Source organism: Ascaphus truei, chromosome 3 (genome assembly GCF_040206685.1).
Source record: "Ascaphus truei isolate aAscTru1 chromosome 3, aAscTru1.hap1, whole genome shotgun sequence".
NCBI lineage: Eukaryota > Metazoa > Chordata > Amphibia > Anura > Ascaphidae > Ascaphus > Ascaphus truei.
Genome location: NC_134485.1, coordinates 373970602 through 373988013, shown reverse-complemented (window position 1 = coordinate 373988013; position 17412 = coordinate 373970602). Strand labels below are relative to the sequence as shown.

General features: G+C 46.0%; 1 protein-coding gene across 1 annotated transcript in view; it reads right to left on the bottom strand.

Moving 5' to 3' along the window:
- Positions 1 to 11099: 11099 nt before the first annotated feature.
- Positions 11100 to 17412, bottom strand: part of ATP8A2 (ATPase phospholipid transporting 8A2) — a 691321-nt gene continuing 685008 nt past the window's right edge. Inside the window, exon 40 of the mRNA XM_075592224.1 lies at positions 11100 to 12226. Coding sequence (XP_075448339.1) covers positions 12129 to 12226 — 98 coding nt within the window. The 3' untranslated portion in view covers positions 11100 to 12128. The remainder of the gene's footprint in view (positions 12227 to 17412) is intronic.

The following is a 17412-nucleotide window of genomic DNA, read 5'->3' as shown; positions in this document are numbered from 1 at the left end:
GGGGAAGAGAAGGAATTTTGACTGTAGGGTTTGAGGAGAGACACATGAAAAACAGATGGTATTCTTAGGCTGGCACGAAGTTCCAATTTGAAGGCTACCGGGTTAATTTGGGTTAATTTGCTTCAGAATTTTGTAAGGACTGATGTATTTGGGACTGAGTTTGGCCGAACGTAGTTTGAGGTGGATATTTCTGGTGGAGAGCCAGACCCGATTACCACCTACTTTGAAGGGAGGAAGTGGTCATTTGCGTTTATCTGTGTGCACGTTCTGTAGAATGTCCTCTTTAGCGAGAGGCCTGGCTGGATTAGGATGAATCTTGAAGGCTCTTAGGGCTTCGGGAGTCCATTTGGACTAGTGATGTACCGGGTACCCGGCGTTACACGGCGGCTTTTCAGCTACCCGAAAATTACTCGGACCCGGCAGCTGGAAAGTGGACCCGGCGCCGGGTATCCGGGTAATGTCAGGGTAGTTGAAAAGTATCTCTTACTTACCTGCTGGAAGCCCGCGCGGACATCTGAACAGGCAAACAGAGGTGCGGGGGCGGTGGGGCAGCATCACAGTCATGTGGAGCCCGCGCGGGAGCTGCAGGACTCCATACTGCACTGTGAGCTGGGACCATGTGACCGGAGCAGGAGAAGAAGCTTTCCTATTGGACAGCTGGGGTGAGGAACCTCGAGGCAGATCCCAGTGCAGGATTTTCCCCATGCCGTCACCTGACCAGTAAAATGGAAGCCCAGTAAAATGGTGCAGGTTGGGGAGCGAATTACATCAAGATTCTTTGTGAAGGATACCCACAGAGATGAGCAACGGGACTGTCTCCTGAATAATTGTGCCTGGAACAACAGGTCTCCCATCAATGGCAGTTGCTGCCAAATAAATTATTTTGAAACATATCGTAGTGGCATGAGATGCTGCAAAGGATTTGTCAATAAAGTTGCCAGCAGCACCAGGGGCCACAAAGGCCTGTGTCTGCAAGGAGGAAGTTCCCCATGATAAGTTGACAGGAATCAGGAGACGTTGATGGGGTCATAGAGGAGCAATATCAGAAATCCCTAGAGAGGCATCCCACACTCTCTAGGCACTGGCATTTCCCGACTTAGCAGGGCACTTCCGCGCAAAATGTCACTTACCCCTGCAGAACAGACAGAGACCGTTGATACGTCTCCTGTACTTTTACTCTTCAGACAACCTCGTACCAGCTAACTGCATGGGCTCTTCAGCTTGAGGTACCCTCCAGGGGAACTGGAAGTGGGGTGTGGGAAGAAATGTGGGAGTTCTGTGAGATTGTTCTCGCTCCATGACGTTCTCAAATACACAGGTCCATGCATTTACACAGAGCAATGAGAACGGTTGGAACATCTCTGCAAATCAACTCATGCTTCAGATGCTCGGATAAGCCCGGCCAGAAGACGGCACCTGGAGCCAGGTTATTCCAACCGCCTCAGCAGCTTTGGTCCAGTATTCAATAGTGTATTGCCACATGGTGCGTGCAGCCATTACTAATCTGGAGTAGCGACGTAGAGGATACACGTTGAGGGACCTCAAAGACACTCCGAAAAGGCCTGGATGAAGGTAGTAGAGTCATTCACCAGGGGAACATCTCTCCCATAATGGAGATTCCCATGCCAGGGCCTCATCGGAAAGCAGGGAAATTATGTACACCGGGGGTGCGCAAACTTCCTGCACTGTTCTCCCCCTGCCTGTTCTCCCCATGTCGAACCCCCCCTGCGGCATCAAATGACGTTGCATTGCCATGGAGGTGCGTGGACACTGAAGCCGACTGAAACCGGGTAAGTGAGCCGCCCCCCCCCCAAAAAGTCTCGCGCCCCCCAGTTTGTGCATCCCTGATGTACACCACTCTTGCCCGATGAGACGCAAACATGGATGGCTGGAGCTCGAACTGAATGGAGCACTGATTTTAGAATCCCCTGCATCAGCAGGATCTCCTCCATAATGTAGAGGGTTAGGTATACGAGGAGCCGCAAGTGTGGGAACTGCAGGGATTGGTGCAATCTGGGGGGTATCCAGTCTGGCAGCAATGGTGTTCAGAGATGAGGACATTAGAGCCAGTTGTTGGTCTTGGTCATATAGACATTTCTTAGGGTTTCCGAGAAGATTCCCTTGGGCAGAAACAGCCTTCACTACCTCAGTGGGGTCCATGTTTGGCCAGAACATAATGTAATAATGAACATTTCAAGACCCACAGGGCTGAGGTAGGATATTAAATCACTGACCTGAACCTTGAGAGAGTATAGAGTAGTCAGAGTCACATGCTGGATTCAACGCAGGCGGCATTGGAGCAATGTCTGGGTAACGGGCAATGGTAAAAGAAGGTCGCAGGTTAGGGTCATAGTCAGAGATCAAGGCTGGGTGCAAACAAACAGGAACAAAACTGAAACCATGCTCTGGCAGGGCGCCAGTACTCAAGATGGCCACTGTAGCTTCTGTGTGGGCGGAAGTGATGAAAGGATTGCCAGGAAACAAGATGGTTGTTGGAGCTTTAGTGGGGGTTCTGTGAGCACTGAAACCTCATACTAGGGTTTTGAAACTAAGCGTCTCTGATATAACTGGAGGACATTGGCACTGAGGAAGCTGGTGAAGAGTCAGCATATACAGTAGAACTCTTAACGGATGATACAGGTTCAGTCAATTTTGGGGCCTTATATTTTGGAGTGTTGGTGTGCCAAGAGATGGCCAAAGGAATGGGGGGAGATCCACACAGCTGAATTCAATCTGAACCCCTTCAGTCTACATCTGCGTCGCCCCAAAGGCAGACAGCCTTTGGCGCAGATGAAGGGCAGCCAAAGGGTGTGAGCCGTTCGCTGATGTTTGGTGATGTTAGAGCTGTGTGAGGATGCGGGGATCGCGGCGCTCACAGCGCGACCCCTCCTCACCTCCAAATGTCCCCGCTGCCGTGAGACGGCTTCCTCTCCTCACCCGACCTGCTCCCGCTGTACGGGGGCGCCCCCCTCGTTCTCGGCGGGCCGGCGCTGCCCCGCGGCCTCTCAGGGCTCTGGCGGTTCCCTCTGGTCCCGGGAGCGCGCTCTCCGACCTTACAACGCGCGCGCCGGGCAAGGATAATTTATTCACTGCACTAGCAGTGAAACCACGCCCCCAAATCTCACAAAGGCTGCCACTTAACCCTAAAGCTTCCCACCTGGCTGCATATTATAGGAACCAATCCAGGACAGCTCCTCATGTTCCTCCAGGTCTGCCTCCGGTCCCTATTGGTCAGCCACAATATATAGTACCTGTGTTGCCTCTTTCACATCGCTCGACATAGTCTCTGCTTACAGACGTCTATTCTGGCTTTCCCTTTGCTCTTCATTATTCAGGTTGTGACTCGGCTTGGCGGACATTCCTCTCTGGCTCTGGACCCCGGCTCCCACCTGACCTTGCAGCTTCTCTCACCCCTCGACTACAGTTTGGACCTCGACCTCCCGGATCTCTCTCTCCCTGACCTTGGCTAACGGCAACGACTTCGTCTCTTCTGTACCGGTACCGGCAAGTAATGCTACACCTATTCACACCTGGCCTGGCAACGCCAAAACACCCCACTCCGGACACGCTCCTTCTGCTGCGCGTGCGTGCATAAATACGTCCTCACCTCAGTATAATGGATGAGTCTGGTCTGCGGGCAGCACCGGTGTAACATTATGTCGAGCCCACAAGACGCAGACCAGACTGACATGGCCTCCATGATGATGGCCATGTATTAACAAGTCCAGGCCCTGATTGATCAAATGGCTCTCCTCACTCAACAGGTACAGGACCTTTCATTTCAGGCACCACCTGTAGCCGCACCGCGGCTGTCGGCAGAACCAGTTTCCGCTGCGACCTCAGGCCCGAAGATCCCGGCGCCTAAACGGTACGCGGAGGATCCGCACGCCTGTCGCGGTTTTCTCATTCAATGCGAGATCCAGTTTGAGATGGCCCCGCAGCAGTATTCCACTGGTCGTAAGAAAGTGGCATATGTGTACAGCCTACTCACAGGGAATGCGCTGGCATGAGCCTCCCAGATTTGGGAACTACGTCCCGAAATCACCCGCGATTACACGGCCTTTAGACGAGACTTTCGACAGGTCCTCGATACCCCCGCATGCCAAGAAACTGCCTCTGACTCTTTGCTTGAGCTTTCTCAGGGACGTCGTTCCATGGCCCAGTACGCCTTGGAGTTCAGGACCATAGCAGCTGAGACACGATGGGACCAGGAGGCTTTAGTCTCCGTCTTCTGGCGGGGCTTAACGGATTCTGTGAAGGACAAACTCGCCTCACAACCCAGGCCAGGGCTTCTGGAGGAACTCATCTCCCAAGCCAATCGAGTAGATCAGTGCCTTCAGGTACGCCGCGCTCAGCGCCAGCATCCCCGATTTATGCCCTTCTGTGCTCCTTGTCCCTGATTCTCTTCAACCACAGGACCTGCTGTCTCCCCGCTGCCTGCTCTGGAGGCTCCAGAACAAATGCAACTCGGAGTCCAACATCCCCGGGCACTGATACGACAATTTCGCTGAGCCGGTGGGTTATGTTACTACTGCGGATCTTCCGAGCATCTGGTCCGTGAATGCCCACTGTGTCTGGGAAATGACCAAGCCCAGTGAGTATGAAGAGGCTCTCCCTGGGCGCCAACTTCCCTTGTCCTCTTCCCAAAAGTGAACTTCCCAAGAAGTTGACCATTCCTGTCTCCCTCTCTTGTCCTACCTTCCGCACTTCCACAGCTGCATTTATCGATTCCGGCGCAGGAGGAAATTTCATTGACCAGACCTTCTCTGCACAGAACCAGATCCCACTCATTAGGAAGGAATCTCCCATAGCCTTGGTAGGGATCGACGACCGCCCACTCACCCTGGCTTACATCTCCTTGGAGACCTGCCATCTCACTCTTTCTTCTTCTTCCCACAAGGAGACCCTGACCTTGGATGTTATCCATGCTCCTGGAACACCGGTCACCCTTGGCTTACCTTGGTTGCAGCAGCACAATCCGCATATCAATTGGACCTCTCATGATCCCATAGTCTGGAGGTCAAGGTCAGAGGAGTCATCCCCACCAGCTGTACCTTCGCCTCAAATGCTGGCTAATACATCCAATCCCAAGGGAGACTTACCCGCCCTGTACGCTGATTTTTTGGATGTATTCAGCAAGACTCAATTCGAGCTACTACCCCCTCACAGATCATATGATTGTCCGATTGACTTGGTACCTGGATACATTTTGCCCAAATCCAAATCCTACCCCCTTTCTCTGCCGGAGACGGAAGCCATGGACGAATATATTCGCGAGAATTTGAAGTGGGGCTTCATACGGCATTCCACTTCGCCCGCGGGGGCTGGATTCTTCTTCGTTAAGAAGAAGGACGGTACTCTCAGACCGTGTATTGACTACAGGGGACTGAACCGCATCACGGTGAAGAACCGTTACCCACTCCCACTCATCTCTGAATTCTTCGACAGACTTCAAGGTGCTAACCTGTTTACCAAGCTAGACCTCCGCGGGGCATATAATCTCATTCGCATCCGGAAAGGTGACGAATGGAAGACCGCCTTCAACACCCGTAGCGGCCACTACGAATATCTCGTGATGCCCTTCAGCCTATGCAACGCTCCGGCGGTCTTACAGGACTTTATCAATGACATTTTTCGGGATGTCCTTAACCTTTTTGTTATTGTTTATCTGGACGATATTCTCATTTTTTCTAAGAATCTACAGGATCATATCTCCCAGACGAAGTTCGTATTCTTCCACCTCCGAGAGAACTGCTTGTTTGCCAAGATGGAGAAGTGTCTTTTTCACCAGTCTTCCACCTCTTTTTTTGGGTATATTATTTCCAACAAGGGATTTGCCATGGACCCAGAGAAACTTAAAGCCATAGTTGACTGGCAACAACCCGATTCCCTCAAATCCATTCAGCGGTTTCTAGGGTTTTCCAACTATTACCGGAAATTTATTCACAAGTTTTCCACCATCATCACTCTGATCACAGCACTAACCCAAAAAGGAGCCGACCCTTCGGTCTGGTCACCTAAGGCAGTCACGGCTTTCAAAACTTTGAAACAAGCGTTTGTCTCTGCTCCCATCCTCCGACACCCTGACACCAATTTTCCACTTATCCTGGAGGTAGATGCCTCGGACAGCGGGGCCGCACAGTCCTATCCCAGAGATTTTCTCCCCAGGAGAAACTCCACACTTGTGGGTTTTTCTCTAAGAAGTTTTCTCCAGCTGAGAGGAACTATGACGTGGGCAATAGGGAACTTTTGGCCGTCAAATTGGCCCTTCAGGAATGGAGGCATCTTCTGGAGGGGTCTAAAGAGCCGTTCACGATTCTCACAGGCCATAAAAATCTTTTGTATATCGAGAGCGCCCGCCGCTTGGGCTCCCGCCAAGCCCGCTGGTCGTTATTTTTCTCTAGGTTTAATTTAATTTTGTCCTACATTCCCGGCACCAAGAACGTCAAGGCGGATGCCCTCTCCAGACAGTATTCTTCTGAAGAGAGACCGGAGAAAACTACAGAGTCCATCCTTCCCAAGCAAAAGATCCTCGCAGTCACTGCTTTCAAAAATCTGGAAAAGATCATAAAGTCTCAAGAACACATTCCTAATGATCTCGAAGTTCCGATGGATACTTTGTTCGTAGACTCCAAATTTATTCCTGAGATTCTGGATTGGGGGCACGCTTCCAGTTCAGTAGGACATTCGGGATTCAAAAAAACTCTGGACCTCATCCGTCGCACCTTCTGGTGGCCCAATATGGCAAAAACCATCCTTGAGTTCACCCGGGCCTGTCCGGTATGTGCACGCAATAAGATACCTCGTCAAAAACCTCATGGTCTTCTTATGCCTTTACCCATTCCGGAGCGCCCTTGGTCCCATATATCCATGTACTTTATTGTCGAATTGCCTAGGTCGAATGGCATGAACACCATTCTTGTAGTATTGGACCGTTTCTCCAAGATGGCACATTTCGTTCCTCTCAAAGGTTTACCCTCCTCAACCGTCCTAGCCGAAATTTTCTCCAGAGAAATTTTCCGGATCCATGGTATTCCCACATCTATCGTTTCGGACAGAGGTTCTCAATTTGTTTCCAGATTCTGGAGGACCTTCACCAGAAGACTGTGCATTTCTTCTTCTTTTTCTTCAGGATATCACCCTCAATCTAATGGGCAGACTGAGAGGGTTAATCAATCTCTCGAGAAGTACATGAGGTGTTTCGTCTCTGATTCGCAGGACGACTGGTCGGAATTACTTCCCTGGGCTGAGTATGCCTTTAATTCCTCCAGGAATGAATCCACTCATGAGACGCCGTTCTTTATTAATTACGGATTCTATCCAGCTCGCCTGCCCATTTCCAATATCTCCGTTGGAGTACCAGCCGTGGATGAACGCATCACACTATAACAGGACTCTTGGTCCAAGATACAATCGGCGCTTCAAAAGTCCTCCCAGACTTCGAAACTCCAGGCTGACCGTCGTCGCCGACCTGCACCCAGTTACAAGCCAGGGGATAAGGTTTGGTTGTCTACAAGAAATATCCACCTCAAAACCCAGTCCCCTAAATTGGCACCTAGGTTTCTGGGCCCATTTCCTATCATGGAGCAGGTAAACCCGGTGGCCTTCCGTCTTCAATTACCTCAAAGCATGAGAATTCTTAATGTTTTTCACACATCTCTTCCTAAACCGTTCATCTGCAGTCCCCTCTTTCCGGACCACACTCTTAAACCAGATCCAGTGCTCATACAGGGCAACGAAGAGTACGAGGTCCAAACCATAATAGATTCCCATCTCTCGAGGGGTAAGGTCCAATTCTTGGTCGATTGGAAGGGCTTTGGACCCGAAGAAAGGTCTTGGGTACCTCTTAAAGACATTCACGCACCAGGACTTCTCAAACGCTTCCGTAAGAAGTTCCCATCCAAACCATGGGAGGATCATCCTGAGGCCGACCCTGAAGGGGGGGGTACTATGAGGATGCGGCGGCGCTCACTGTGTGACCCCTCCTCACCTCCGAATGCCCCCGCTGCCGTGACATGGCTTCCTCTCCTCACCCGACCTGCTCCCGCTGTGCGAGGGTGCCCCCCTCGTTCTCAGCGGGCCGGCGCTGCCCCATGGCCTCTTAGGGCTCTGGCGGTTCCCTCTGGTCCCAGGCACGCGCTTTCCGACCTTACAGAGCACGCCGGGCAAGGATAATTTATTCACTGCACTAGCAGTGAAACCACGCCCCCAAATCTCACAAAGGCTGTCACTTAACCCTAAAGCTTCCCACCTGGCTGCATATTATAGGAACCAATCCAGGACAGCTCCTCATGTTCCTCCAGGTCTGCCTCCGTTCCCTATTGGTCAGCCGCAATATATAGTACCTGTGTTGCCTCTCTCACATCGCTCGACATAGTCTCTGCTTACAGATGTCTATTCTGGCTTTCCCTTTGCTCTTCGTTATTCAGGTTGTGACCCGGCTTGGCGGACGTTCCTCTCTGGCTCTGGACCCCGGCTCCCACCTGACCTTGCAGCTTCTCTCACCCCTCGACTACAGTTTGGACCTCGACCTCCCAGATCTCTCTCTCCCTTACCTTGGCTAACGGCAACGACTTCGTCTCTTCTGTACCGGTACCGGCAAGTAATGATACACCTATTCACACCTGGCCTGGCAACGCCAAAACACCCCACTCCGGACACGCTCCTTCTGCTGCGGGTGCGTGCACTTATACGTCCCCACCTCAGTATAAGGGACGAGTCCGGTCTGCGGGCAGCACCAGCGTAACAAGCTGCTCTATTTCAATCTGAAACTCATAAGCCCTTTTATCCCCTGTACTCAATTTTCCCACTCTAACTGTGCATGAAATGTATGTAAATTGACTATAGAACTCTGTTCATTTAATATAACCATGTATTGTTATAACTCTGTACCCTGGACATACTTGAAAAGGAGAGGTAATTCTCAATATATTACTTTCTGGTAAACATGTTTATAAATAAACCTCTCGAATTTCCAATTGTTGAAGGTTCTAAAGTGGTGTTTTTTGGTGTTGGGGCATCTAAGGGTGAGTTCCCATTCCTTTAGGATTAGGGCAGCCTCAAAGACCGCAAGGCTGGGTCTGAGTGAGGAAGCAGTTATGCATGTGGGCAGGTGATCTTTAGCAAGGTTTAGGCGTTATGTGAGTCAATGCATGAGCTAGTGCAATTTTATTTGTATTTTTAGGTTGTTCCTGAGTAGATGCCTGGATATGTGGGGACTCCTATGTCCACTGGGAGTTAAAAAGAGCAGGAAGGAGGCTTGGGAGAAAGCAGTTGGGTTTTAGGGGGGATCTTGTTAAATTGTTTTGGTCAGAGGCCTATTAGGGTGTATTAGGGTGCATCTTTTGCCCAAAGTTTGGAGATGGAGGAGTGTTTATGTGTTGCCAATGGTTTTTGTGTTGCATGTGGGGGCTAATGATCGAACACCAGTTCAGTCGTTGGATTTGTGGAGGATGATGCAAAGGGATGTGGTGCAGGTGTTGGTAATCCGTTCTTGTATTAGTCGGAAATAGCTCCTAGGGTAGAGTGTTGAGGGGCTAGAGATATTATGGCAATTGAGCATTCTATATGAAGGTGAAAAAAGTGATGGCTGTTTGTGATAGAGCTGGGGGTGTAGGTTTGAGGCATGTGGATATTAAGGGTGGTCATGTCGGTCTTTTCAGATAGGATGGGGTCCATATCTCCGATATAGCAAGTTATATTTTCAATTTGAGTCAGTAGATGGGCCTTGAGGGGGCGGTTCATTTGGTGGCGGGGATTAAATGCCCTTACTGGTGGCACAAAGGTGTTAGTTGGGGAAGGGACCCAGTCGGTGGTTGGCAACTTGTGGGGAGGTGCTTGGGGGAAGCCTGTGTCATACTTGGCTTGAGCAGCCAGTATGGTAGTGACCTTCCAGTTGTTGTGTTTGTTTAGATCAAGTGGCTTAGGCGGCTATTGGCAAGTAGAGGTACAAGCCAGGGGTATCTCTCAGGCCTGTGTGTTTGTTACAGAGCAACTTAGCGGGGTACTCTAGTTTTGGTTATATTTTGTATCTATCAATAAAGGTGCAACCTATTTTCTTCCAAGTGTTTGTATATATGTTATTTGAAGCAGGGTTTGTGTAAGCGCTCCAAGAGACCACCCCACGAGACTGACCTATGGGTAAGCCATGGAAAGGGTTGAAAAAGGATTACATTAGGCACAACATCCGAAACCAATTACATATAAATGGAGGGTACAATCAGTAATGAAAGGGCACATTCATGTTAGTGATTTAATATATTTACTTTTGTGTGCTGATTGGTTTATGTTCATATTATCATGGTTTGCATAATTTTTTGCGTCACTATGTCATGTTTCATTTATTTACTGGAGTCAAAGTGTAAGCTGGTGAGAACTTCCCTGTTCCCTGAACTTCAGTCGTTGGCACCTGTAAACAAAATTGTAGACGTAAGTGGAAATGTAGAATCGACACAAGATGTGTTGATTTATTCACCTGTGTTCCATTGAAATATGGCAAATATATGAAAAAACACAAGAGAATCTACTTACTAAAAGTTTCCTGGCTGCAAAACTAGGTCAAAAACGGTGTGAAAAACAGCACCCTATTTACTAAAGACAAGGAACCCCATTAAAAGAATTTGAATTTTTCCAATTTTTGTTATCTGGTGCAATTCTTTTGCATTGATTTTTGCCCCAGTTTTACAGCTCGGAGACTTTAGTAAATAACCCCCATGGTGTCCAAATTGCATATACCTATTCCAGGGCTACCATGTTTAATATGGGCAACATACCAAGGAAGTAAGCTTCCGCCCCTCGTTATTCCATGGAATATGGAGCTTAAAGCCTCAATAAGTCTGGTCATCACTAGACAACCTCAATCATCCTTCTGAGATAATATTGGTGATGTTCAACTGATGGATCAACAAATTAAACAAAGCTGTACAATGGCGTTGTAAAAGATAATGTCTCCTGTATCATTTTCTGTTCGTAACTTAACTAGCAGCGTTGGAGAACACAATTCTAATTTCAAGGGATGTAGTATATTTGTAGGGAACCCCGCCCCCCCATTATTTTATCCTGAGCTGAAACATGGCAAATTCAATAAGTACCATCATAGGTAATTACATTTCTTTTTATTTTCGCAATGCTAAATACATGTATGCAAAACTGCTAATAATCAAAATATATACAATAAATAAAACACCACATTTCATAAATATAGAGGATAATTTACATTTAGCCATTTGCATTAAATCTGCAGGTAAAAAAAAAGAAAGTTCCAAAAAGCCAAGACAGATAATGGAATAGATATGCATGTACTGTACTGTATATTTCTATACATTTTTCACTTTCATACCCCATCCTACTCATCCAAATAAGTATTAATAGTGATCCATAAACTGTAACTGAGAGATTTATCAAATGAGTACTTTTTTTTTTCTATGGAGCAGAATAACCAATTTTTGCATCATGCACATTGACAAAACTTGGACTCTTCTTAATAGTTAAGATGGTTGATGTTCCTCCTTGTAGTACATGTATGTCTATAAATGTACACATCTGTATTTCATTTCACACTAGAGAAAACATGGCATCGTAGCGCCAAACTGCAATGCAGCTCTGAAGGGGTTAATGCATGCCAGTCATCTAACTTCCCCTTTTCAGCACAGTCTGAATCAGTGCTGGTTTTTCATTTTGCATCTCTTAGCATCTTTGGATTTGTACAGTAGCTATGATTATTTCCATTTTGAATAGCAGGACTACAAGTCCCAGAATGCTTATGGGTAGGAGTTAAAAACTAAAGGCTGGAACTAAAGCAGGTATGTTCATGTTTTAGCAAAAGTGAGAAGCAGGACATTGCAGATGAAGAAAAAACATACAGTAATTTCTCTTGGTGAGCAGGCTGTGTTCTGTCTAAAAGTAACAACATTAACCACTTTGCTTCTGGTGGGACCTACAATGCATAGTATTTTAATCTGTTTCAGGTCCCACTAGCAGAGAATGGAGTTAAGAAACTTGTTGGCAAAGGCCACAGAAATGAGTTCCCCAGTTTTTGGCTGCTGTGGCCAACCTTAGTCAAATATCTGTTAACAGAGGATGTATTGTCCAAAGCTCATTATATCTGCCACCAGTCGCCTAGGTCTGTGTTATTCAATCCCAGCCCTCTGTTTTGTTGTGTCATAGGATCGGACAACTTCAGACTGGGAAACAACGCCGTGTTCTTCTTGAGAAAATGCATAGCCATCTGAAAGGAAAAAGTGGGGAGGGCGGAAAGAAATGTCAAGAATGGCACGTTTCAACAAAAGGCTGAAGGGTATCATATAACGTGTCTTCTGGGGCATCAAAGTGCGGCTATTTTCTAGTGGCCCTTCACCCACCTGTCGCGTCACCTATTATTCAAAAATCCCATTATTTCATACAATCCGAGACAGAATGTTTAAATAATGTATTTAACGTTGTGATGTAGAGCCTTTGACAGAAAAATGATTCTCCTGCCCATACTGTCAGCTCCTCCTAATACCCTACAACTGCCATGTCTAGAGGCACAAACAAGTAAAACCCGAGGGTTCTGGGCCAAGCACCTATTAAATGCTAGAAGAATCATTGTGACTTCACAGACTCTGAATGCATAGGGGGCACGGCATGTTCTGACTTTGTAGGGTCCTACCACCTCTATGTTACCCTCTTGAGTGCTCAAAATACCTAAAAAAATCCCCACCTAGAATTGCAGGCCCAATCAAAGTAGTTAAGTGAAATGAAACGGTTTTACTAACATTACATATCACGCTTATGTACTTGTAATAATAATACTGATCATGTAGAAAACTTGATTATATTACAAGTAGCAATACCTCTCAAAGGAAAAGCTCCAACTCGTAAAAAGTGTTTGTACGTGCGCTGTAGATTTTTAACAAGCATTTTCATGCCTTTTCTTTTGTTTCTGAAAAGTTTTCCTCGTGTAATTACCCAGTGACTTTGGTATACATAAACATTTATTTATGCTTCCCCTTTTGACCTTCACTAACACTCCCTTCCATTTACATCATCCGATCCTGACAGCGAAGCAGAGGTTTTCCAGCTGCCAGCGAATGTCAAATTGGACATATTCACAGCTTCCCATTCCCTTACTCCTTTGCCTTTTATCCTCGGGTTTTCTTTGACTGCAAATGTCTGAGTCCTGACTCCCGAGAGGCACACACAGTACTGTACAGTACTCTATACTGCACTTACAGTATATCGGTAACCTCACACATCTACTTAATAAGTCATCCTTCCTATTGTCTCAGTTTGAATTAACATATAGTAAATATGAATACCACTTGTGGTGCATTTGCATGTCCCAGACAGGTCTGCAGTCCTGTTTTTCCCCATTATCTCTTAAAACATACTGGACACCTAGCAAACTCCTATTGAACCCCCAAAACCATAGCATCTTCCACTCAGGGGAACTTGCCTGCTTGCAGTTTGGCTGTGACATCTCTAATACAGAGTGCTTTTCCTGGTAATGTACAGGTTATTAAAAGCTTCAGTCAGACTTAGAACTTTGCAACTAATATTGACAGATTTACTATAAATCATTCTTCCTGTTATTACACAGGTTATTAAGAATTTATATTAGCGTTAGGGACCCTGATATGTGGTCTGCCGTGGCGTTGGCTCAGGGGCTTACAACAATTTTGGCCAAAAATGTCAAACTAAAATAGCATTTTACTTATTAGATATTTATACATATATATTTAGGCACTGTACCGTGTATGAGTCTCACTGGATGTGCTAAAAACTGAGCTTTGTCTGTGTTTTATGTTCTGTCTCTGGTTTTAAATACCCATTATCTCTTAGCAAACAGTCCTTCCCTGCAGCCAGGGATTCTGGGTAATATATATTTAACATATACAGTATATATATATACTCTTTGTCATACAATGTTATTGTCCTCCCTTCCACATAGTACTGCACTGTATGTAATACTGTATTATTAATTACATAATAATAATAATCAGAATTACACTAACAGTTCTTTTCTTTCAATACACCATTCTATTTTTCTATGCTACGAACACCTTTATTTCAAATAACTACACCTATCATTTAAACCTTGCTACAGATCTAACTTTTAAGCATTAACAATTAGAGTTCAGAGTAAAATAATTTCCAAGGTTACTGCCGGATGGTAGCACATCTGTTTTCTTATTTAATTCATGTGAATATTTATGTTGTAGACTGTTGCAAACAACTTTCTTCTCTCCTGTTCCAAAAAACAGAATGCTTAATTTGTTAAAGAAATAAACTATTGCTACTGCATTCCCAAGAAATAAGAACCACCGATCTCAGATGTCAATTAAATAATACGTGTCACTTACTCGGCCACTTTGAGAGAAATGGCCAAACCAAAGGCATTGTCAGCATTTTAAGATCAACCAGTGAATGACAGATTGACGATAAACTGGGTGACATTTTTATTCTGTGGGACGTACACGGCATTCACCGTCACAGCCTCTATTTTTGCTTGACTACCAATCCGAAGCGCCTATCATTTTCAGTTGGGCTAAAAGAAATAAGGGACAGCTGCAACGTTGCCGTTCCGGGGAATGACGTTTTTTGTAGTCACCTGTGTTTGGTTTGTTGAGATTCATTTATCCAAAAGCAGTACAGATTCCAAACAAGCATATGACACTGCTGCATTCAACATCGTTTCTACGCATTAGTGACAGAGGTTAAATAACTGCACTAAACTCATTTCTGTAATATTAAGCCTGTTGCAAGGACAGCTCACAGGCAGCAAAATAAGGAGAGAAGTGAAGAACTCTTCAGAACGTTGAGGGGCTGGAGAGCCCCCGCATATTTCTTATCTACTGTAACATCTCAGACGTTGCTTCAGGTCCATCTTTCCTTTGCCTCATCTATTCCTTTCAGTTCGGTTACGCGTCTCTCAGGCCTCTAGCCAAATGTTGTTACTGTATCTAGCGCACTACTTCAACTTGGAGGCTGTCACTTCCCTTCCCATCTTTTCTGCTTCAGTTACATCTAAATGCCATCATTGCCAGAGAAAGTCGCAGGCCAATCCTGCCATTTCCCCACAGTATGACCCCCGTAGAATTTGAATAGATAGGGAAAAGTAAACCCTGCGCTGCAATGCTTTACGGATCCATTCAGAAGCTCAGTGTAAAACACTGTTGTATTATAATATGGCCAATATTCACGAAGATATTTGGCCAGTTTTCATTTTTTCTTATTTTTTTTCCTCCAGTTTCTGAATTCTACTTAATCTTCTCCGTTGTGGTTTGCAGTGGAAACTTGGACCATAACCAAAGTACTTTATATCAAATAACAATTAAGATACCTAAGGAGTGCTGTCAAATCCTTCACGTCATTGTATTTTGACACCATAAAAAAACACTTGAGCTTTGCTTTTTGGGCTTGTGACAGCACTAAAAAACTTGGACTGCAGTTTCCCCAAGTAATAATTGTAGATCACTTCCTTAACTTGTATCGCTTTATGCACAGGGAAATAAAGAGGGAGTGGGAATGGTTATAAAACAAAGTGAGGGAGAAACAGTGAGAGTGAAAACAAAGGAGAAAAGAGAAAGGATGAAAAGGAACAGAGATGAAATAGAGAGGCATTGAAATAAGAAAGAAAGTGGAATAGAGGTAAAAAAATGAGTGATGTCACACGACCCAAATGACGCTGCGCGAGGTAAGGGGGGGGGTGTCGCACCAGCACAGGCAGAGGGGACGCAGCAAATAAAGTTTGCGCGCCCCTGCCTTAAGTCATAAATCGCATACTGCACAGGGTGGGATAGGCTTCAGTTACAGATAAAACAGTGCATCCTGGAATGTAAGTAAAAACCTTTCTTGCTTTATCCATTGTAACACCGCCAGAAGATGAGATCAGTGTATCTCAAAAGCTCGCACAAATAAAAGCATTTTGTTAGCCACAGAACGGTATCGTCTATCCGTTTTTATTATATATATATATATACAACAAAAAGCAGCAGCCAGGTTTATAGTGTGCTGTTTTATAACTGCTAATATATGTCTTTTTGCTTTATCTGAGTGTTGCTGCTTTTGTGCCTTCTCTCATGGGAAGACAGGGTTTCTATATATATATATATATATATATATATATATTATTATTATTTTTTTATTTTTTTGAGAAAGAGAGGCAGAGAGAGAGAGAGAGAGAGAGAGAGAGAGAGAGAGAGAGAGAGAGAGAGAGAGAGAGAGAGAGAGAGAGAGAGAGAGAGAGAGAGAGAGAGAGAGAGAGAGAGAGAGAGAGAGAGAGAACTAGTGAAAGAAAGTGAGAAAGGGAGCTTGAGAGATGTAGAGTGACATTTGGAGTTGAGAAGGCAATGAGGACAGGCAACAAACTATTGTAAAATTGTCGTCAAAACACAGTATTTTTTAATACATCTCTTATCTTGACATTTGATTCTGTCAAACACAGATTCCAAAATGTACTATACACCAATAGTTTACAGGCAGTATTCTTCTGCATTGAATGTTTAGGCCAGCAATGATTATTGCACGTTTTACAAGCAGTATAGTCCTGCAGTTACTATCTATATTTGTGGACCTGACAGAACTGTGTCATGAGAGAGAGGATTTGGCCCGGGATTAAAGGGATTACACCCCATTTGGCCACCCCCTACTCTCACTTGGGAAGCAAGGGGTTAACTGGACTGAGGTACAGTAATGTGTTTTTTACCTTGCTTCAGTATCCAAATGTTTATTCCCCTGTGTAAATGTAATGTTATCCTGGTGTTTGCACTCACACATACACTAGGGTTGATGCGGGAGGGAAGGGGTTAATGTTAATTTAGTGATTATAGCCCTTTGTTCCCTTTTCCCGCCTTTTCAGGCCCCATTTTGAGACGTTCATAGGTCGCCATTGAGCCTCCATGCGTTCTAACAGCAGAAGTAGCGGTTTTGGACATGTTTTCCAGCGACGACCAGCAGGTGGCGTCCGAGAGGAGGAGCGGCGGTTTCCCATTGTAAGTCAATGGGCTCATTGACTTCAATGGAGATTCCCCAACGCCGGCCTCGAGGAACAGGTTGGCAGCCATCCAAACCGCAAACCGCAAAAGCGGATACAATGTCTTTGAAAAGAGTTTAATCACTTCGGTCAAGTTCAAAGACAATTGGCGTGGGAATCTTAAGTTCTAGGGCCCCTGGGAATAAAGTTCTTTTTGTCCCTAGCTTCTAGGAACCCCCACACACGATCCACACCGGGTCCAGGAATAAGAGACCCCCGTAAGGGGTCGAGCGGAGAAGGAGGGTCGCGCCATTGACTTCAATGGCGGAGCGGAGGTCCCATTGAATCTAATGGCGGCGTGCGCCATGCATTGTCAATGGCGGCGCCGGCCATTGATTCCAATGGGGAAAAGCCGCGTGGCGTAAAAACAACTAAGTGTAAAATGATGAAAAATGTAA